The sequence below is a fragment of the Anser brachyrhynchus genome, assembly GCF_964034855.1.
Source record: "Anser brachyrhynchus genome assembly, chromosome: 1".
Classification (NCBI taxonomy): Eukaryota; Metazoa; Chordata; class Aves; order Anseriformes; family Anatidae; genus Anser; species Anser brachyrhynchus.
Window position 1 is genome coordinate 209,317,633 of NC_137694.1, and position 22,679 is coordinate 209,340,311.

General features: G+C 48.9%; 1 protein-coding gene across 15 annotated transcripts in view; it reads left to right on the forward strand.

The window, feature by feature from the left end:
- Positions 1 to 22,679, forward strand: part of LOC308187921 (serine/threonine-protein kinase PAK 1) — a 115,515-nt gene that overhangs the window by 55,400 nt on the left and 37,436 nt on the right. For 12 of the 15 annotated variants that reach the window (XR_013945010.1, XM_080576354.1, XM_080576342.1 and 9 more), the window contains 5 exons: positions 1,007 to 1,119; positions 4,927 to 5,044; positions 5,449 to 5,548; positions 11,788 to 11,984; positions 13,451 to 13,588. Coding sequence is in view for 14 of the 15 variants with exons in the window: in XM_080576354.1 (XP_080432480.1) it covers positions 1,007 to 1,119; positions 4,927 to 5,044; positions 5,449 to 5,548; positions 11,788 to 11,984; positions 13,451 to 13,588 (666 nt within the window). In the remaining variant the exon portion in view is untranslated. Of the gene's footprint in view, positions 1 to 1,006; positions 1,120 to 4,926; positions 5,045 to 5,448; positions 5,549 to 11,787; positions 11,985 to 13,450; positions 13,589 to 15,488; positions 16,704 to 22,679 lie in introns of those variants that run through there. The other 3 variants (XM_080576346.1, XM_080576347.1, XM_080576345.1) reach the window with 1 other exon arrangement.

The following is a 22,679-nucleotide window of genomic DNA, read 5'->3' on the forward strand; positions in this document are numbered from 1 at the left end:
CGTGTTGGCACTCTGTGGTTTGTTTCTTTCAGTCCTTGCTTTTGGGAGCCACATCAGTCTATACTGCTTTCTCTGCAAGTAGCAGTTCTGTAAAGACATAATTACATTTTGTTCCCTTTGCCTAAATATTGTGCTAAGGCCAGTTGGGCTGTTACATCTATCGAAATGTTGCTGCCTCCCGCAGGGCTGAGTAATCCTACTGGTTTGAAGTCTTGTCTTTGAAGGCCAGGTATTCTCACAAAATACCGTGGATAGTTGGAAGAGTTAAATGTAAGTTTAATGTAGGAGTTAAGAGCATGTTGTACCCAACTGCCTTCTGTGCCTATACCCGTGGAATAGGTATAATGAGGCAGGTAGAAAGCTATTAAATCACAGGGCCACAACTAATGAACCTGCCCCTATTTCTCTTTGGTATGACTGCGATCCAATTCATGTATTTTCATCCTTTTATATAAATATCAGTGCTTCTTTCCCCCTAGGTCTTGCTGTGATGGGAAGAAATAGAATTGTCACTTCAAAGAACCAGACGTAGGCTATGCTATTTACCTCCTCCTCCCTGCACACCTGCCCTGATGTAGATTTCTAGAAGCACTAGAGTAAAAAAACAAAACAAAGAAAAAAAATCCAAACCTAAAGAAGTATCTGATTTAAAATAAAATTAATAAGAATCATTTAGGGAATAAGAAGTCTTTGATGTACCAGTCCATACTAGAGTAAAGGTATCACTGCTCTCTTGCCAAAAAAAATGTAGAGTTGGCTGTCCAGCAGTGATGTAAAGATCCAGTATGAAAACAGTAATTCCCCTTGTCCTTTTCTGGCATCAAATATCCAGCAAGAGTAGAAATGGACTGGCTGCAGGAATTGCTAAGTTGCTGAGTAACTGATGATGAATAAGTGGCTTTCCCCTTTATTTGAACGGGGGATTAAAATGATTGACGTTGGTGCTGGCAGGTTTCTAGGGGACTCTTGTAGTAATGCCCTACGTCTTGCATTTCCTTCCCTGCAGGTTGCAATCAAACAGATGAATTTGCAGCAGCAGCCCAAGAAAGAACTGATTATCAATGAAATCCTGGTAATGAGGGAAAACAAAAACCCCAACATCGTCAACTACTTGGACAGGTACGTCGTGATTTGAAGGGTTCACAGAGGGGCTCTGGAAAACACTTCCTTGCCACTGTCTTAAGTGATCCATCTCAGCTTAATGTAGATATAGGACGATCTTGCATTGCTTAATGGATGTGGCAAGGTTGGGGTGTGGGTTGCTTAGTGGTCTCCATCTCCTAGGATATAGAAACAAGTGTCTGAATCGGTATTAATGGAGTATTTAGGCTCTCTTTAGAGATGCTGACAGCAATGGCATTAGCAGCATGCTGTCAGGACTCCATTTTCCAAGGTGCTCTACCAAATTGGACCCGACAAGCCATTTCCTTCCGGATGCTACAGGAGAAATGGGAATACCTTGAACTGTGTTATTTGTTTTCCTCTTCCTCTTCTTTCCTTCTCCCTGAGCAGTACTAATGTTCTGCTTGCAGAGGAGTAACCCTTCAATGTTCAGATGGTAATTGTGTCCCTGTGGCTGTCCACTGAGGTTTTCTGTGTTGTAGCATAGCAGTGGTAAGGCTGAAGGATGTGTGACACATAACTGAGCGAGGCTGCTTTCTTGTGGGTCTGTGTAAGGGAGGAAAGGAGAGCTGGCACAGAGTGGAATAGTCCTTTGGGAGACCGAGAGAACAGGCTTATTCCATGCTTGGAGCTGCTTTTTGTGGACCTGGACACAGGCTTAGATGTGTTACATCCATGTGGGATGACTCCTTGAATCCCTGCTTCTCCTTTCTGCAGCCACGAATGCTGTATTCGCTGTATAGCTCAAGGCAGTAAAAAGCACGTCTGCAAACAAATGTGACTGCGAGTTCTTCCCTGCAGGATACTGAGGCTCTGCATAAGGGTGATGGCAGCAGTGCTGCAGCTGTCAGCTCTTTGGAGGTTGTCTGCTTCAGAAGGAACAAGTGGTGAATGTGCTTCTGTGGGGGCAGGGAGCTGCCTTTGAAAGCAGAAGAAATGCTTGCACCTCCCCTGTTTGACTTCCAGGAAACAGTCCCAGACTGTCAGCATGGAAATCTGGGATGTGCTGGAAGCTAAACAGGGCAAAAGTGTTGCATGGGGAATTGAATTCAGCATCAGTTTAACACTGATGCATTGTGTCAAGCCTGGATCATTCACCTTATGCTCAAGCTAGTTGCAGTGGAGCTGCAGCAGGGTTTCCAGCCTGCTGCACTCGTCAGAAACAAGCAGTCTTGATTAACTACAGGTTTGGCTTTTTGTAGGGAAAACTGTGCCTAGATGGGTGAGCTTGACTTTAATCTTGGCAGCTCATCTTCTGAAGATGGAAGGGAGGGATGTGACCCAGAATCTCTTCTGGGAATCGGGGAGAGAGTATTTGGACACTCGCTTGCTCTGCATGGGTATCAAAAGCCTATCAACTGTTTCCTTAACGTCTTCCTCTGATGTCTTAGCTAAAAAAAGTACTTCTCATGCTGCAGCATCCATTGTGGTGCTGAATTTAGATGGTGCTGTGTTCCATGTTATAAGCACGGTTGTAAAGAGCTGCCTTATCGAAACGACAAAGTCTGCTGGTGAAATTTTGAGGAAGGGGTGTGTTTGTGCAGAGAAAGTGGTGCTGGGCACTCTTAGAAACAGCAGAAATTACCTGTGGAAAATGAGCAAAGCAGAAAAGAACATTTAAGGATTGCATGTGGGCTGAAAGTGTGTATTTCTCCAGGCTGATCAGAGGCTTTGTTTTGGGAAAACTGTTTGAGATGCGTGTTCTTCCTTTAGAGAGAACATCCCCGTGTACATGCACATGCCTTGTCTAGCCAATATATCCCAGCTGTAGGGTAGCTGCACGTCCTGCTGTCTTGTTTAAACTTCCAGCAACAAGAGCTGCTTCTTTTGTCCTCGACTTTCTCTCACTAAGCTTTTTGAGGGGATTAGCTTTTGTTCGAGTGCAGCAAGTGGACAGAACAGCAACGACGGTGAACGCTGGGGGTTCTTGTGCCTATTGTGGGGCTTTGCAAGCGCAGGATCTTGCTGCTGGGCAGCTGCATCCCTCCTGCCTGCCCTAACGTGCCTGCTGGTTTCCTGAGTGCTGAGTGAAGCTGGTGTTAGAGCGCTGCTTGCTGGCTTCCACCTACTGCTGTCACAGAAGGAAGGATGTGCTGGCTGCTGTGGGACCTGTTTCCTTTTTTGTGGTTCTTTTTTGACAGTACAGACAGGTACTCCCCCCGTTCTGAGTACCTAATGGAAGCTGCAAGATGCTCACCAGTATAAACCCTCCCTCTCATCTCTCTGCCCCAGCTCCTGCCCTTATGCAAGGGTTTCCAGTCTCTCTTACCTGCATTTACCTCTCTTACCTACTTCCTAGTAGTTACGAGGTCTTACTAGATGTCACGAGGTCTGGCTGGCTCACAGGCCCCCAAACACCACTGTGCAAATGGGGCATTTAGGATTCAGGCAGGTTTTCTGCTGTCCTGTGTGGCACAAAGGTGTGCTGGGAAGCTTAAGCTCTAAGTCGGCTGTACTTTTATTGCTGAGTGTAGAAGCATGCGTATCTGAAGACAGTGACCCTGTACAGACAAGCAGCCACTTGTGCTGAATTACCTTCTGGTCCTGCCTGTGTTTTTCTCCCGTGTGAAAGAGGCCCTCAGAGACCTGTTTCTAAACGTAGGCACCTAAAGTTAGAAGATGCCCAGCGTGAGGCAGAGCAAACTTCTGCCTCGGGGTTTCTTTTGGAAGAGGAACCCTCGTTAACCTAATAAACCCCACAAATCCTCATTTTAGGTGATAGCCACTGTTACAGAACTGCACTTCCCAGTAACCCCAGCTCCCAACTTGTATGTGTCGACTTCTTGATGAATTCTCCTGCCAGCAGGCAGAAGCTTGCAATTTGATTCTCTGCCGTCTCTCTCGACTCATCCGTCTGCTCCTTACAAAACGGGGCAGATAAGCTGTGAAGGTGGGGTTTGTGATTTTCAAGCTGATGGTTCCTTCCTTCAGGAATGTGTCATCCTGATGTATCTGTTGTGAAAGGTTGTGTTGATGTTTTTCCGGATGGGCCCAAAAAGGCAGAAGTGGTTGGTGATGATTATTTTTTACATGAGTTAATGCTGGTGCCTTCAACCCAGGTCTTCTGCTTCTAGACATGAGCACACGTGCTCCCAGCAGAGAACAATATCCCAAATGGATGTGAAAAGTCACCCTCATCTCAGCTTTTTCCTATTTATCTTCCTACAGGCTTCCTCCAGATGAGATTTTTCAAATGCATGATGCTTAAAAAATGGTGTTCTTGAAAAAGACCTGAAAAGTTGTACATGGGCAACCACCCAGGACTGTCCGTGTGCCTGGGCAAGGGTAGGCCGTTGCTTCGGGTAGGAGGATGCCAGTGGTGTCAGAACAGCCCACAGCCACCTTTTTCAGTGCACGAGCCCGTGAAAACCATGCTGTGCACCAGCTGTTTAGGGATGCATGCTTGGACCCCGTCCTTTCCTGGTATCTCTTTCCTCTTTCTCCCAGTGTTGGAAGGAATTGTGAGCTTGTCTCTTTCTTAGCCTGGGCCCTTCCCATGGCAGAAGAAACCAGCCTTGCTTTTGTGGGCTGGAAACTTTGAACCTGCTCTTCCATCACCTCAGCCCTGTTTTCTCCTCAGCTTTCTGCACTCACCCTTTGTCTGCTCTTTCAGGTTGTGGTCAGATCCTCCAACACACAGAATTTGCCATGAGTACCTGGTGCCCCAGTACATTTAAATATTCTGTTCAAGCCTCATGGTTTCCCTGCACTTCTAAGATAGCTTTAAAACCCAGTGCGTTCTGACTCAGTAAACGGTGACGTGCTCATATTTGCTTGTTCTAAAAACTGTTTTTGGCACTTCAGCTACCTTGTAGGAGAAGAGCTCTGGGTCGTCATGGAGTACTTGGCAGGAGGCTCCCTAACAGATGTTGTGACAGAGACCTGCATGGACGAAGGACAAATCGCAGCTGTGTGCCGAGAGGTAAAGCTGCACCCACAGCCTGGGCGAGCTGTGAGGAGGAAGGGGACAGGGCTTTCTCTGATGTATTCTGCTGGAGGAGCTGTCTACAGCTTCTCTACTGCTGCAGTCATCTTCTCAGAGGATGGATTTCACTGGGGAGGTGGTGGCATGCTCCTGTTAGGTTTCACCCTAGAGTGAGGACTGCAAAAAGGGGCTGGAATCCTTGTGGTTACGCCTGTTTTCTTCAGGGCTAACTTGTCCTCCTGCTGGTCCCAGTGGGGATGTCTCTGTAGCCCTGCACATACTGGATATAGAAAAGGCTCTAAAAAGCTAAGCCCATGCTACTCAAAATGCACATTGTTAGAGTCCATAGCTGGCTAATTGTACTTAATGCACAGTAAGAACCTCTTCCTTTCTTTTTTCAGTGTCTCCAGGCTCTGGAATTCCTCCACTCGAACCAAGTTATTCACAGAGACATCAAGAGTGACAACATCCTGCTGGGCATGGACGGCTCCGTCAAACTAAGTATGAGGGGAAGAGCGCTGGTGGTGACTTTAGTTATCAACCCAGGCTTCTTCCCTGCTACGGGACAGGCCTGGTGGGGAGATGGGTGCTTGAGCTGCTTGGTGCTGTGGTGGTGGAGGGTGTGTAGAAATGCTGCTGTAGGTATTTTTGTGGCACGTGTTTCAATGGAGATAGGCAAGCATAAATCCCTGTGAACTGCTAACAGACGTGCAATGAGATTTGGTGTTCATTTAGCCTTGGGCCATCTGTTTGTGTTGTGTAAAATAACAGGATTTTAATGCACCTCCAGTCTAGAAAGCTGGGTTTTTAGGTGTAGGGTGACAAGCCTTTCTCCGTTTGTGATCTGTCCAGTCTTGAAAATACTGCAGGTACTTGGGTGATGGAGGTGGGTGGAGGGGAAGTTGCAATCTGTTCAGCTAGAAAGCATTTAATCTTACAAACCCAGCCCAATCCGAACTCTTAATGTTGTTTCCTCTGTGCGTTATCACCAGTAATGAAGACCTTGAGACTGTTGGTGCTAAGGTAGCTGTTGTGCTTGCCGTTGCCCGTGCAGAGATAAGTCTGGAGACCAGTGAATGATTATCTTCCACCTAGGGCTTTAACAGAACTGTGCTTCCTCCCTCTCCCTCCCAGTTCTGATGGCTAGCGCCCAAAAGGCATAAATACATCTATTTTTGCCAGCAGTGACAACAGATATGACTCAAAATTCACACAGTGCAGATATGCTGAGTAAGAAGGTGTTTTATTTTTTTTGATTTTTTATTTTTTTTTCACATAATTACTTTTTAGACTGAAGCTGCGCTTTAGTGCAGTCAGATCTCGGGAGTGTTAGCAGTGAATAGCTTATCAGGGCTGAGGTGCTCCGTTCTTACGGAAGCACGTCTTTCAGCACAGTATGCAAGTACTTGGCTGGAGCTTCAAGTTAGGAAAGTCCCTGTGGGTATGATGCAGTAAGCTTCTGGACCTGAGCTTCTTACTGGCTCTGCTGGAAATGTGCTCTGTTTGTGGCCCATATGTACCTTTCCTGCTTGTTAGCCTTGATAAAAACTCAGCTGGGGATCAGTTTAATTTTCATCATTCTGCCTAAAATTCAACCTGTAATGCCATCCTGGGGTCAGGATGGGCAGGACATCTTGCTGCGTTGATTCTGCTGGGCACACAAGAACACATCCAGTTTGGTGAAGCCTGTTATGAAGGAGGTGGGCCAACACCTTTGCCCAGAAGCCCTAGTCGATGGATGCCTTCATTTCTCTGCACCCGCTGGTGACAGCACTGGTATCGGCTTGGGAAAGTGTTTGGCGCTGCCTGGGAGCTGTGGCAGGACAGGTGGACGAGCTCTGTATAGAAAACGCCCGTGAAAAAGTCTGGCTGCTGGTCCCCAAGGCTGGGGAGAGCCCCACAAAGGTGCTGGTGCCTTGTTTCTTGGCTGATGGAGGTGGGGGCACTCTCCAGGATGAGCTCAGTCCCACTCTGATGTCCAGTTGGAGGGAGAGAACTTTTTAGTTCCTCATTATCCTGCCCCTTTTGCTCCCATTTAAACTAAAATCCAGGCGGGTGTTTCACTGTGGCTCTTGTAGCCCTGGCAGGCTAGGACACAAGACCAACCTTGCTTGCTTGATCTCTCCTGCTGAGGGCACAAGGCTGCTGACCAGACCCCCTGACTGCTGTTCCTGGCTTTGCCAAAGCCTTTTTAAACAAAAGTATCCCCCTTTTAGAGCTTCAGTCTCCTTCCTCTTACTCATTTCAATGCTGTTGTGTTACTGAGAGGTTGAGGAACATCTAACGACTGCCACCAGAGGACCCTGCTCTCAGCTGAAGCTCCTAACCCCCCCCCCCCCCGGTGAATCAAGCATCTGGTTTATAAAAGGCTGTAGTGCAGGGCACAGAGATAAGACACCCGTAATCCAACTGGGAGTGCAGAGAGGGAAATCACTAGACGCGCACTCACGTTGTACTCTACAATACACAGTGCATGTGTGTGTGTAAAGGAAATGTTTAATTCTAAGTCCATGTCATGTTTCTTCTCCCTCTTGAGGAATGCTGATGTCCTCTCTTTATTCCTCACTTGTTCTTTGTAAGGAGTTATCAAGTTTAAGTGCTTTTTTATAAGAAGAGAGTGCTAGAGCCTGTTGATTAAACACATCCCTTGCTTTTCCCTGTTCAGGCACAGTTTTCCAGACTCAGGCTCTGGATGTAATTTCTATTCCCTCCACACCATGTGCGTGTTGCAGAATTTTACCAAATGTGCAGTAAAAACTTCTGCAAGGTATGAACAGTCACGATGGGTATCACAGTATCACAGTATCACAGATTTCTAGGTTGGAAGAGACCTCAAGATCATTGAGTCCAACCTTCAGCCTAACACTAAGTACTCCACTAAACCATATCCCTAAGTTCTACATCTAAACGTCTTTTAAAGACCTCCAGGGATGGTGACTCCACCACCTCCCTGGGCAGCCCATTCCAATGCCTAACAACCCTTTCGGTAAAGAAGTACTTCCTAACATCCAACCTAAAACTCCCCTGTCGCAACTTTCGCCCATTCCCTCTCGTCCTGTCACCAGGCACATGGGAGAACAGACCAACCCCCACCTCTCTACAGCCTCCTTTAAGGTAACTGTAGAGAGCGATGAGGTCGCCCTTGAGCCTCCTCTTCTCCAGGCTGAACAAGCCCAGCTCCCTCAGCCGCTCCTCGTAAGACTTGTTCTCCAGACCCCTCACCAGCTTGGTCGCCCTTCTCTGGACTCGCTCGAGCACGTCCATGTCCTTCCTGTAGCGAGGGGCCCAAAACTGAACACAGTACTCGAGGTGCGGCCTCACCAGAGCCGAGTACAGGGGGACAATCACTTCCCTAGACCTGCTGGCCACACTGCTTCTTATACAGGCCAGGATGCTGTTGGCCTTCTTGGCCACCTGGGCACACTGCTGGCTCATATTCAGCCGACTATCAACCAATACTCCCAGGTCCTTCTCGGCCAGGCAGCTTTCCAGCCACTCATCTCCCAGCCTGTAGCTCTGCTTGGGGTTGTTGCGCCCCAGGTGCAAGACCCGGCACTTGGCCTTGCTGAGCTTCATACAGTTGGCCTCAGCCCATCGCTCCAGCCTATCCAGATCCTCCTGCAGAGCCTTCCTGCCGTCGAGCAGATCGACACACGCACTTAGCTTGGTGTCATCTGCAAACTTACTGAGGGTGCACTGGACGCCCTCATCCAGATCATCGATAAAGATATTAAAGAGGGCCAGCCCCAGTACCGAGCCCTGGGGGACACCACTAGTGACCGGCCTCCAACCAGATTTGACTCCATTCACCACAACTCTCTGGGCCCGGCTATCCAGCCAGTTTCTAACCCAGCGAAGCGTACGCCAGTCCAAGCCCCGAGCAGCCAGTTTCTTGAGGAGAATGTTGTGGGGAACGGTGTCAAAAGCCTTACTGAGGTCAAGGTAAACCACATCCACAGCCTTTCCCTCATCCACCAAGCGCGTCACTTGGTCATAGAAGGAGATCAAAGATCTCCTGAAGATGGGTACTTCAGCTGTGACCGCTTTAGCCTTTTGAATGGGTCTGGTTTGGTTTTGTTGATGGAGTTTTCTTTTGTTAACCAGAGATTCTAAGCCTTGGAGATGGGGAGAAAAAATGGGTTGAGGCAGGATTGCATGGGGCAGCCTTTCTCTCTGTCAAGCCAAATGGCCTGGGGGGGAGCCAGCCCCAGAAAAGGGGCCCCTCAGCCCCCCCAGCCCTCCTCCTTGTCCACATGAGGGCATCTTCCAGGCCTCTCCCAACGCAGCCGCCTTTGGCCTCGCACGGGCCACTCCATCACAGAGCCTTGCTGAGGTCACAGTGGCCACCGCTGTCACGCCTTTGCCCCGGGCCCTATAAAAGAGGCCCCCTGCCGCTGGCCCGCCACTTGCTCAGCGACTCGGTCCTCTGAGAGCCAGCGTAAGCGGCAGGAGGAAGGCCAGAGAAAGGAGCAAGGCGAGCGGCAGCCCTCCTCGGTGTGAGGACCGCGAAGCAATCTGAGGAAGCACCGAGAAGATGGCAGCTAATGGGAGAAAGATGTCTCATGGGCAGAGGGACAGCACCTGCGGCACAAAAGACATCAGTGCCTGGGGGAAGCCTGCTGCCCGGCCCAGAGACGATTATTGGAGATATCACTGGCACCGCAGCGATGCGGGGAACAGGCCGGCCCCTCAGACATCCAGCAGCAGGGGGCCTGGGCCTAACCAGAGGTGCAGTGGTGGTGTGGAGCGAAGACGGGAGCGTGATGCGGAGAGCCGTGGGGAGCAGAGGCGTGCCCATCGGCCAGATCGCAGCAAGGGACCCAGCCGTGGCCGTAAAAGAGATGGCGGCGTGAAACCCACGAATGAATATCAAGTGGAGAGTGGCATGGGACCAGGCAATGGAACTGGGCGACCCCCTCGTTCGGCACCCTGGCCGGAGAACACAGCTGATGGGAGGCATCCCGTGTGGGCAGTCCCAGGCAAGGACTGGCTTGTCCTCCTGCCTGACACCGTGGAGCCCATGGAGGTGGATCCACAAGAAGAGGCGGAGGAACCCATGGAAGTGGATCCACCTCGGCCACATCAGACCTGGGACTACCCCGGCAGCTCTCTGCTGCGTGCCATGAGAGAACACCGGTAGCTACGCAGCAGGGCCCGGCGAGCTCCCTACTCCTCGTCGCGCAGGCTCCATCCCAGGCATTAGCTTGGAGCCACCAAACACCTGGCAATAAAGAACTCTTGCTGATATTCAGGGCTTGTGTGCGTGTTTCTTTCCCACCCGCCAGCCCTTGTGCGAGAGGTGTCAGCCCCTCTGCACAGAGCCTCGAGGAAGAGCACAAGAGAGGACCCAGCTCCCTTCGGGCTGCTGCGCTGGGCTGACAGGAGGAGTCCCCAGGGGCCACCATGCGCCTTTAACATTTGTGAAAATAAACTGAGGGGTGAAAATAGTAGTGTGGAAGCGATTAGAGGTGGCTAATTTCTTATATTAGGAGTGAGTTTCTATACCTGAGTAATTGGTAACGACAGACACGGAGAAGGCTGAGGTACTCAGCAACTTCTTTGCCTCCGTCTGCACTGGTAGATGGGCTTCCCAAGTCTTTCATTTCCCTGAACCCGTAGGTGGAGGCTGGGGGAGCAAAGTCCCACCCACTGTAAGTGCAGAGCAGGTTCGAGACCACCTGCTGAATGTAAACAGGTCCAGGTCTATGGGACCTGATGACATGAATCCCAGGGTCCTGAGGGAACTGGCTGATGGGGTTGCCAAGCCGCTCTCCATCACAGTTGAAAAGTCCTGGCAGTCGGGCGATGTCACCGGTGAGTGGAAAAATGGAAACGTCATGCCCCTACTCTTCAACAATTAAAACAAAGAACTGAACAAAGAGTGCTACTCTTCACCAATTAAAACAATTAGGAGACATTTCTTCTCAGAAAGAGCGGTCAGGCATTGGGACGCGTTGCCCAGGGAGGTGGTGGAGTCCCTGTCCCTGGGGGTGTTCAAGGCAAGGTTGGACGTGGTGCTTGGGGACGTGGTTTCGTGGGTGACATTGTTTGTAGGGGGATGGTTGGACCAGGTGATCTTGGAGGGCTTTTCCAACCTTAATTTTCCTATGATTCTATTATTCTGTGATCTTTTGGAAAGTCAAATGCAAATAAGACAGGGCCAAGCAATTTCCACAGGAAGGCTCTCCAGCTTTCTGTCTTCTCAAAGAAAATAATAAGTACCAAATTAGGTACTTAAATTTATTCTGAACACAGTATTTGCTCTAGAAAGCAAATCGTGTTTGAGAGATGGTACATCTTCTGGGGAAATACTATCTCTGGGACTGAAAATACGACCAGATAATGCTGGTGGGTGTGGGTGGAGGGAGGACAGACTGGGCATTGGTTTCTGTTTTCACAGACCCAGGAACAGGCTTGAGAGCATGTGTTACACAGTGTATTACAGCTGCCAAATGCTGCAGTGCCACGTTTCACAGCATCCATGTACAGCTCTTTACTGATCACCAGCCTTCACATCGACAAGTGAGCAGCTCTGTGATGTTGATGGCCTCAGCGAGTCAGATTTAGAAGCTTACTCCTGAACACCCTGTTAACCACAAAACCAGGCCTCCTTTGCAGCAGCAATGTAGCAGGCAGTGCAACAGGCTAGCTTGTACCACAGCTGTGGCATCAGTACGTGTTGTTTTTGGAGAAACCTGCTGGTTTCTAACTTTTTCTTCCCTCCTTCTTTGCTTTTCCAGCTGACTTTGGCTTCTGTGCCCAGATCACTCCCGAACAGAGCAAGCGCAGCACCATGGTGGGGACCCCGTACTGGATGGCGCCTGAAGTGGTGACACGAAAAGCCTACGGGCCCAAAGTGGACATCTGGTCACTGGGGATAATGGCCATCGAGATGATCGAAGGAGAACCCCCCTACCTCAATGAAAACCCCCTGAGAGTAAGCGAGTGCCTTTTTTTGCCTTCAGGCCTTCGCTGAGCCTGCTGGTTAACCTGGGCTCTGGAGGAGGCAGGTGAACCTCCGCTGTGGTTTCATCACATGCAGCTACACGTCTCCTTAGATGCTGTAGTGAGAAGATTGTGGTCATTTAAGTTAGAAGCCATGGCTGGTTCTGGGTGGCAGAGGGCACAGGCTGTTCCTGTTGCAGACCTTCAGGTAGGGTCTGAGTTAATGATGTGGTGCATCCATAATTCCCCCCTTTCTGGAGAGGCCGATAGGGGCACCTTCTGGCCCCAGAGTGCCCGGCTTCTTAAATCCTTGTGAGTGGGGAAGAGAGCTGTCCTTGAATTCAAAGAATACCACATTACTCTTTTATAAACAGGGCTTTTTCTTGCTGGTGCATTGTTCCTCTTTGCATGCTCCCAGTAAAGCTCCAGGTTTAACAAGCCTTTAGTCAGGCTTTGCCCCTGCTGGTGTCTTTCCCTTCGTATTCTTTAATGAAAGGGGAAATTCTGTCAGTTTGTAGGAATGCAGCTGTTCTTGGTGTAAGCCAGTTTTATGGCTTTTTTTCTAAGCTAAACAGGACGAAGGGATCTAGAACAGTTCTGTTTAACTTGTTTCCACCTCTTTGACTGGAGGTGATTTTGGGAGAGAAGCGCAGCAGTGAAGAAATGCGAAAGGAAAAAGTTGGTGTGGAGTTAAATGAGGATGGCTAAGCAACGGGGTGCTTTGCTCTCATTTAACTTAACTTGTTGCAGTTCCCAGGCTATCAGACCTCTACCTTGAGATGTGATGAGCAGTGAGCTCAGAAGGCCTCTGCCAGATGTCTGTTTCCTTTTAAAAGGCATCTAGCGATTTTCTTTTAATAGTAAAATTTTGCAGTGGATGAATTCTGAATTTCCTGATTCTTAGAGAATTCTTCATTCCCAAGAAGCAGCAAAACAACTCCACTTGTTTCTGTAGGGTGTTAAGTGCTGCTTGAGAACCTACTGGCCATCTTTTGTAAAGGACCAACTGCATCTTTAGAGTATCGACATTTTAGGCCTTGTGCATTTGGGCAAAGTATCGAGAGAAGAAAGCCTCCTGTTTCTTCAGGGGTACCTTCCCATGAGGATATAGTTATTGCAGGAGTCGAGCACTGGCAGAGCTGTGCCAGCCAACTTCCCTATGTAAACACAGTCTGGACTGCTGGTTTTGTCCTCTTAATCCCTTGAGAGGGCTGCAGGATCCAAACCCAGATTACGACGGTAAAGCAAGAAAGGATTGGATCCCATCCACATAAAAATAGGGCCGGCAGCTCTTCTCTTTGCTGAAACTTAAGCATTTATTAGTCACCCTGATAAGGGTTTGTTTTGGTTTTGTTTTTCCCCATTTGGGGAGGGAGAGGAAAATGGGTGCCTCTGTAATCCACAGATGGAGTCTGACCTTCGTAACCTCCTGTTTCTTTGGTGCTTGCTTTGCTTTAGGCCCTGTATCTCATTGCTACTAACGGGACTCCGGAACTGCAGAATCCAGAAAAGCTTTCACCCATATTCCGAGACTTCCTAAATCGCTGTCTTGAAATGGACGTGGAAAAAAGAGGTTCTGCAAAAGAGCTGCTCCAGGTAAGTGCCGGGGAACGGGACGGAATTCAGCATTCTAGAGTGAGAATAGGCATGTGGAGCAATGTCATTTGGGGTCTTAAATACTGCGTCATCTGAAGTCACAAGCACAGCAGAGATAATTTACCATGAAGAAACGAACAAAAAACCCAAAACCAACCAACCAAAAAACCCCAAATCCCTAACGAAGCGTTAACAGAGTACTTTCCTTTTTGTGCTGTACTTGCTACTGGCAGCATCTGTGCAGCGTGTTCTGTAACCAACCTCAAATAATTGCCGTGCCCCGAGCCTGCCAACTGCTGAGCCCCTTAATTCCCGTGGCTTCTTCACGCAGCTCACCCTAACATCTGGCTGTGGTGTTGCGGTCTGGCCATGCCTGTTCCCATTTGGATAACAGGAGGGCTTCCAGCTATCGAATGCTCTGGTTGTCTCCCTTCTGGGGGAGAGTTCCCAAAGCTTTCTGGAAGGGGCACGTCTTGCATTAACTGCAGCAGTTTGGCGTTAACACATTTTGCCAGATACAGCTCTTCCTGCAGAGGTGATGGAACCAAGCTTGTGAGAAATCCTCAGTTATTTCACTGAAAACCTGGTGTCTTTGTCTGGACTCGTGGTGAAAGTGAAGGACGAAGCTGCCAGGCTTTTTACCAACACAGATGAGGAGTGTTCATGTGTTTCCTTTTGTCAGACCTCCCACGGGGGTGGAAAATGTGCTTCATCCCTTTGTAAAATAAATCTGTGATGATGGGGCCCTCAGACGTCAACTGTGAGACAGTTGTCTCTTTTTTGGTGTTCCTTTCTTTCCTTTAGTTTGTCTACTGGGTTCAGCTTTGGGAGTGCTGCTGCCTTTCTGAGACACTAATGAAGCATTAATCACCGGCAGAAAGAATGGCAGTAGATGAAAGCTGACTTTTTCTCCTGGACTTGCCAGCTCCAGAGTATCAGACAGCAGCAGTGCTGTGTCCCTTGGGGCAGGAGAACATTGGGACTGCAGCATTTCTGCCTGCCTTTACCTTTTAGCCTCGGATTTTTCCACCTCTGAAGTGTGTTCAGATTGGGTGGTTGATCCCTTCTGGTGCTCAGAAGTCCTGGGGGACTTAATTATTTTGGGTTTTCAGAACAGCTTGTGGGCTTCATGCCTCCACTCGTCTGATTAGCTGTTTTGTGTCAGTCTCTGTCCCCAACCTAGACTTTCTCTGCGAGGCTGGAGTATTGCAAGCTTTCCACTTAACCCTGAACACAGGGAAAACTTCTTCCTCTGTTCCAGATGTTATGTTTTAAGCCTTGCCCCCGAAACAAACACCACATGTGCTGCAAGAAGCACTTTGTGACACCACCTACTGCTTGTTGCATGCTCGATAATCAATATTGTTTAACAGAACAGAGCACCTGGTATAGGAGATGGCCTGACTGGTCCTGTTGTGAATTCCCTGCTGTGCTCCTCAGTCCCAGCTGTTCTGAAAATTTCTAATAGCTTTAGAAGGCCAAGGCAATGTTTTCAGCAGATCTGTGGTGACAGGAAAGGAAGAATGGAGAGATGATTGCTGCAGGAAGCCCTGTGCAATGTTTTGGAACTGCACAGGTTGCTTTTACTTACACCTCCCTTCCACAAAGAATTTCACTGTAGATTTTGCATGAATTTATTTCCTGGGAGAACTTGCTTAGTCTTGAGAGTGTATAAACATTGGAGAAACTAGGATGTGTTGGGTGCAAAGATCTTTATCAGTTCAGGTGAGGCCCAAAAGTCACGGTGAACTTTCTTGCTCATCGTGCCTTTTTTGTTTCGCCTGCTTGGAGGTTGTTGGAGTTCATACAGGTCTAGGTCCTGATATTTTGTGTAAACACCAGGCTTTTGGGACATGTTCTGAGAAATGTAACCTTTTTTTTTCCTTTTTCCTCTTCCTAGCACCAGTTCCTGAAAATTGCAAAGCCTCTTTCTAGTCTCACTCCTCTGATTCTTGCTGCTAAAGAAGCAGCAAAGAACAACCATTAAAGCGGGGGAGCCAGCACAGCCGTCGTGTCAAGCCTTTTAGATGTTCCCTACAGAAACCGAATTACCTGTCCCTGTCCCCTCCTGCTCCTCCTTCACAGGGGTGTTCTTAAAACTTTGATCTGCCTTGAAGGGTAGCAGATGTATCGTTTGCTGAATGTGGGAGGGCACGCAACAGGTACGCTGCTGATCTTGCGTAGTGAACTGTCTTTCCATCCTCCTTGATGGGCACGGTAGGGGAAGGGTATATTTTATGGCTGGGAAGATCTTCTGAGAACATCTGAACCTGACCTACCCGTAGCAAAGCCAGTTTGTTTTCGTATTTCTTACTGTGTTTATTTTTAAAGATAATGTGGAGCCTTTAGACCATGTTTATCTTAATAAAGTAAATCTTCTGCTGGCTGGACTCCTCCTGCTTTTGCCAAGCTGCTCTTCCAGCACTGAGGCTGCTCTCTGCTTTGGATGACTTGAGGAGGGAAGGAAGCAGGCAGCAGCAATCGGAACAGCTAAAACAACTGGAAGGGGAACGAGGGCAGGACCATGCAGCCCTCCCGCAGCACCGCTGGATGCTTCGAGGGAGCAAGGAGAAAGCCTGTGTGTGCTTCTTGCAGCTGTTGGACAAGTCGTGATCTTTTTGCCAAATTGTGTGAATCAAGGTCCTTCCCCGCACACTTTCGTTTCAACTCAAGTAATTAAACAGCTTTCAAATAGTTCTGATATTCTAGAAAAATCACAGGAAAAATCAACTGGGATTTCTTTTAGGGTTATTTTATTAGTGCTGTCAGGCTTCGTGGAGACCTGCCCTGTAAGAGAAAGCAAACAGAACAATTGCTCTTAGGAAGATAAGATCTGCCTGCAAGATGATGGTGAAAACTCTTGCTTCTTAGACCAAGGCCAACAGAAAACAAACTGATCATGGACAGTGTTTCCTTGGAAGCATAGGGGCATTCATTTTATTTTTTTTTTGAAATGAGCGAGTGAACTGATATCTTTATGCTACTGACTCCTTTGGTTGCTAATGATATGTAAAACAACAGCGATCCTGGAACTACTAGAGAGATCGGGTGTAAACACTGGCGTTATGTTGAACTGTATCCTGATTTTTAATAAAAGGACTGCTGCATTTCTTAACTCGGGGCTGAGGGAGGGTTGGAGAATTCACTGTCACCAGACAGCTCTGTCGGATGGGATGGGTTTTCATGTTATCGTCACTGGGTGCTTACAAGCGATGCATTAAGTGATACAAGCTTCTGTAGTCCTGTGGGATAGCGAGTGGCTCTGAAGAGGAGTAACTGCACACAGAGGGAACGGATAAAAGATCTTGCTTTCTCTGTACGTATCGCTTTGGTCATTTCCAGGGTGAGTTTAATCCAGTTCTCCTCTCCCCAAAGCACTTGTGTTGCACAGAAACTCATTCCTGCTTCTTGATGACACCTGCTGCTGGATCAGTCCTTTCCTCCCTGCCCTGGGCTTGTGATTGAAATATATACATATATTTTTCCCCATTCACTCTGCGATACGTGACAGCCCTTGCACTGGTTTTACAGGCGTAGATAAAGCCTGTAAGGTCCCTTGCTTTTTTGGTGTCTTCTCCCATCCTTCAGGCTACAGGGTGGCCACTGTCTGACGTGAGGCTGTAACGTCTGAAGCCCATTGCCAAATCTTCTGCCTTCCTCCCCTTGTATATATTCTTCATCTTCATGTAATATGAAAAATTTCCCCTTACAAGATGAATTCCTTGGGCAGAGCAGCAAAGCTGCCAGCCCTGGGGGGGACCTGATCTCTTGATGAGCTCCTCTGCTTGGGGCTGGGGTGGAGATCGGGAAAGGGAAGGCCACTACCCTCGAATAATTCTCTTTGGTGAGGAGTTTGGTTTTATTTTCTATGCAAGTCTCAAAATGCCATGTGTGCGGTGGAAGGAATGATGGGCTAGAGCTCACTAGGTCTAAAATCTAATGTGGCTCTGGTTTTACCGACCCACCAATTGACTTTTTTGGACAGCACAGGATTAAACCTGATCCATGAATTTATTGAATGTTGCTGACTTCCCTTCGCCTTCCCTTCCCACTCCATCCTTGACACCCCTTTGAGGTGAGAGTGGTAATGCAGATGTGCCCTACCTGCGAGCAAATCCGTGAGCTTATTTTTCTGCAGGAGGAAAAATGGTAAAAAGGGTGACTTGTATTTAAGTTACTCTGCTGGATTCTCTGTTGCCTATTGGAAAGGAATCTGCAGGAGTGACTGTTTCTCCCCATTCTTAAGCCTGTGATGTGCTTCTGTCTCATTGACTTCAGCTGTGAATTGGTCCTTACTGGTTTGGTAAGGACTGAGAGCTGTGCTCTGGGAAGCTGTAAGACAGCGGCTGTAGACCTGTCATCTTCTCCTGTTTTTATTTTACCAACCTGTGATGAGAAAGAAGTTGACTTGCTACTTTGTACCTAGCCCCAATTCCAAGTTAACAGACGCATCGTGTTTTCATGGTCTCAGAAATCTTAAATAAAAAGATAAATAAAAGAATGTAGTTAGTTTAGGAGAATGAGATACATTTTTTTTTGTCCAGAGATGGATCCTTTTCTCTACTCTTAGGTTCATCTGGGCATCGCTCAGCTTCAGCACTGGTGGCAGCTGCTGCATAGCCTTTTACAGCACTTTCTGGTCACTACAGAGAGCTGTTAGCACAAGTGTCTGACAATAATTCTTATTTTTTTTTCTGAGAACATCCTTACTGCTGGGATTTGAACGCAACTTCCAAGAGAAGAGAACTGATTTGGTAGCATTTTAAAATATATTTTAATATACCTACAGTATGAACTAATTCTACTGAGTCTGAACCATTTTTAATCACAGCCCTTATTTATTTGATTATTAGATTCTCTCTTCTATATGAGAACATGAAATATTCAGTTTGACTATCCATCCTGAAAACCTGCTTTGTTTTTATGGGATCCTCAGCAACCCCATCAGGTTAGGTGCCGAAATGGCACAACGTGCTACAGCTCCCAGAGCTCCTGGTGGTGGCGGAAGGTAAAACTCATCTCTTTTTTTTCCAAAGCACTGAAGAATATCGTATTTAAGAAGCAGCTGGTGCATTTCAAGCTTCCTATATTTAAAGAGCTGATATTGAGCTGGATTACTGCAGCCCTAGGTTTTCTTTAAACAAATGATTGATTTAATTTCAGTGGGGCCAAGAGTTTGGGTGAGAGGGGCTGGCTGAGCTGAGATCGCTTCTGAGCTGAGATCTCTGTTAGTATCCGAACGTGTCTGTCTCAAGGTATCAAGGGTTGGTATCACCAGATGATATTTACCATGCAAGGATGGGCTGAAGTGGCCTGTAGGCTGCTGGTACTTCAAGTTTGCTGAGCTCAGCTGGCAGTGAAAGGTCCAGCCCAAAGTCCAAGAAGAATGGTACGTATTTGAACGCCTTTCTTAATTACGAGCTTACAGATTCCCCAGCATCTTTCATATGGAAGCTGTCAAAGGTGAAGGCTGAGTCTGTTTGTCTCCCTAGCATAAAATACGGAGACTTTTCAGTGGCTTATTTTGATAGTAATAGAGAACATGTGGATGTATTTTGGGGTTGTAAACGCACTGGATTGAGCATATAGATAATGTCCTAGGGCGGATCTCATGGTTTGCTGCTAATGACAGCTCTCAGCATCAAGGCTGGGGTCTTGGAGAAGCAGGGAGCTGCCGGTGGTGGCAGAACAGCGATGCCGGCGGGGGCTGGATGGAAACTTGCAGCCGAAATGGATGCCCCCAGGGAAGGGGTGGGAGGGCAACAGAAGATGGTGTTGGTCTGAGGAAGAAGACGGGTGCTGGGGTAGGAGGATGCAAAAGGTAAAAGCTCAGTTTCCCAACTGCTGAGGAAATTTGGAGGGTGCTGAAGCAGCCTGCGGTGGATTGAGGCATCCTGTTTGGGAGCAGGAAGGAGCGGGGGGCTCCTGTGCAATGAAGGGGTGCTCAGAGTGAGGACTGAGCCTTATGTCTTTGAGCAACAACTCATGCTAAGTGAGCTGGAGCTAATCTGACCTGCTGCCAGGTGTCTGTGTGTCTTGTCCTGCTGGGAAATAAGGGCATTTGCCGTTTTAAAATCAGCTGGAAAACGTGTTTCTCTTTCTTTGTACTGCCTTGGTGTAACTCTCCGGTAGTGCCCGGTTTGTTAGGGTCAGCTCAGCCATTTAGAAAGCAAAGCTGAAACCTTAAATAAAACCTGAATGAATGACCTGCTTCTCCTCCCCTTTGTTTCAATGACGCTTGCAGAAATGAATTGGGGGGTGCTTGAAGGAGTTGTGTTTCTCTGATCTGTTTTAATTAGATCTTACTTGATAGAGCAAAGTGACTTTACGCTGAAAGCTGATGCAGAAAGTGTGATTTCTACTGCTTATTTTCACCTGTTTGGAAGTCATTAATGCTCTGAGAAACACCAGTGTGGAAGCAGGATGTAGAGCCCAGCTTGAGGAGGAAGAGGAGGAGGCAGGTGGTGAAATTGACCCTCCTGGTTGCCTGTTGTCTCCCCAGGCAGAGCTTGGTGTCTGCGGCTGCAGGTGCAGAGGAGGAAACGGGGGAGGATTTGGGATCGGTCCCTAAAGCTGCCCTCCCCAGCATCACTTTTACATGTGGGGTCAGTAGGGTGAGGCTGATGACAAGAGCAGGAGTTTATCACCTACATAATTGTGCAAGTGCCTCGTCCCAGCTTGGATTAAGGAATATTAAGGGGAGGACACGTGTGCCCCCACAAGCCCCCTGCTGTAGGATTTTATCCGCTTGTGGCTGTAGGGCAGAGCTGGGTGCTGGAAGTCCAAGAAACCAAGCCTAACGTGAAGAGGACTTTCCCAGGTCAGCCTCCTGGCGCTGGGAGCCCTGCCGAGCTCTCACAAGCCATTTGGGTGCTGAGCCCCATGTCGGAGGGGGAGCTGGAAGAAAAGGGAACATCTGGAAGGGGGAGCTGGCAAACTAGTTGGTGGTGGCACTGCTGCGATGTGCATCCCATGTCCATGTCCTTGTCCCATGAGAGCCAGGCAGCCAAACTGTGTCATCCTGCATCCTGCTGCTCCCCTCGTGAAACTTCACAAAGCCGGGCACCAGGCAGACCGGAGGGCCTGGTAACGTACCCCAAAAGTGCCTGAAAAAGTGGTAACGGGGCTGGTGGCTCTGCCAGTATTTCCCTCAACACCATTACTTGAGTGTTTATTTTATTTTATTTTATTTTATTTTATTTTATTTTATTTTAGTCCCATGGCAAAGGAGAGGAGCTTGTGCAGAGTTCCTGGTTGAAACCTCGGGGCTGCAAAATGCTTCCCAACCCCAGTCCTCTCATCCCACTGCTGCCTTTTTTTTCCACCTGCACGGGAGGGAAATGTACCTCTGATTATCTCAGAGGGGTGTCCCAAGGCTAAATATGCACTGGGACTCACAAAACCTGCCCTGGATCTTTAAACTTTTACTTTTTCATACCTAAATTTAACGTTTTCACTGGTGGGAACAGTTCTGCAGGGTCTTATTATTTGGGAGCGAAGTGGGGGGAATGAGCAGGAGCAGAGGCAATACGCTGGTAGGTACAAGAGAGGAAGAGAGGGTTATTATCGCAAGCATCAGGGAAAACTGCTGCACTTTATATAAGTGATGTTTTTCCTGCATCCCTGATTTTTATTGCCCAGAAGGGTCCCAAGTTTTGGTCCCGAGGCTCATCTTTTGGGAGAATTTAGAGCTTGAACTCCGTGAGCTTGCCGGGCTTAACCTGGCTGCTCCCCTCCAATTCCTGGGGCTGTGCTGCCCTCTCCGGGCAGCTGCACTGGGGATAATTCCTCTTTGTGTTTCCCTGCTGCCTCTGCAAGGCTCCAAGTTTGGAGGCTGAAGGCAGGCAGCACACCCCAGCAGGCATCAGGAGATGGTTGTGGTGCTCCAGCACGGTCCTTGGCCACCATCCCACGTCCTCCACCTCCATCTGCTCGAGGTTTGTGCCACGGTCTGGAGGAGGCGTCCTGCACCTCACCTTGAGAGCTGGGCGTTGAGGAGTGCCGACACCTCCGGAGCAGGGGAACAAAGGTGGGGAAAGGGCTGGAAGGCAGGTGCTGAGAGGAGAGGCTGAGGGCACCTGGGTGGAGAAGAGGAGGCTGTGGGGTGGCCTCGCTGCTCCCTGCAGCTCCCTGAGGAGGGAAGGCAGAGAGAGAGGCACTGGCTTCTGCTCCCTGGGCACCGACGTTGGGTTACGTGGGAATGGCACGGAGTTGTGCCAGGGGAGGCTCAGCCTGGACAGCAGGAAAAGTTTCTTTACCATGAGGGTGCTCAGACACTGGCACAGGCTTCCTCGGGAGGTGGTTGATGCCCCAAGCCTGCCAGCATTCAAGGGGCGTTTGGAAAATGCTCTCAGGAATGTGCTTTAATGTTTGGTTAGCCCTGAGGAGAGGAGAGGAGAGGAGAGGAGAGGAGAGGAGAGGAGAGGAGAGGAGAGGAGAGGAGAGGAGAGGAGAGGAGAGGAGAGGAGAGGAGAGGAGAGGAGAGGAGAGGAGAGGAGAGGAGAGGAGAGGAGAGGAGAGGAGAGGAGAGGAGAGGAGAGGAGAGGAGAGGAGAGGAGAGGAGAGGAGAGGAGAGGAGAGGAGAGGAGAGGAGAGGAGAGGAGAGGAGAGGAGAGGAGAGGAGAGGAGAGGAGAGGAGAGGAGAGGAGAGGAGAGGAGAGGAGAGGAGAGGAGAGGAGAGGAGAGGAGAGGAGAGGAGAGGAGAGGAGAGGAGAGGAGAGGAGAGGAGAGGAGAGGAGAGGAGAGGAGAGGAGAGGAGAGGAGAGGAGAGGAGAGGAGAGGAGAGGAGAGGAGAGGAGAGGAGAGGAGAGGAGAGGAGAGGAGAGGAGAGGAGAGGAGAGGAGAGGAGAGGAGAGGAGAGGAGAGGAGAGGAGAGGAGAGGAGAGGAGAGGAGAGGAGAGGAGAGGAGAGGAGAGGAGAGGAGAGGAGAGGAGAGGAGAGGAGAGGAGAGGAGAGGAGAGGAGAGGAGAGGAGAGGAGAGGAGAGGAGAGGAGAGGAGAGGAGAGGAGAGGAGAGGAGAGGAGAGGAGAGGAGAGGAGAGGAGAGGAGAGGAGAGGAGAGGAGAGGAGAGGAGAGGAGAGGAGAGGAGAGG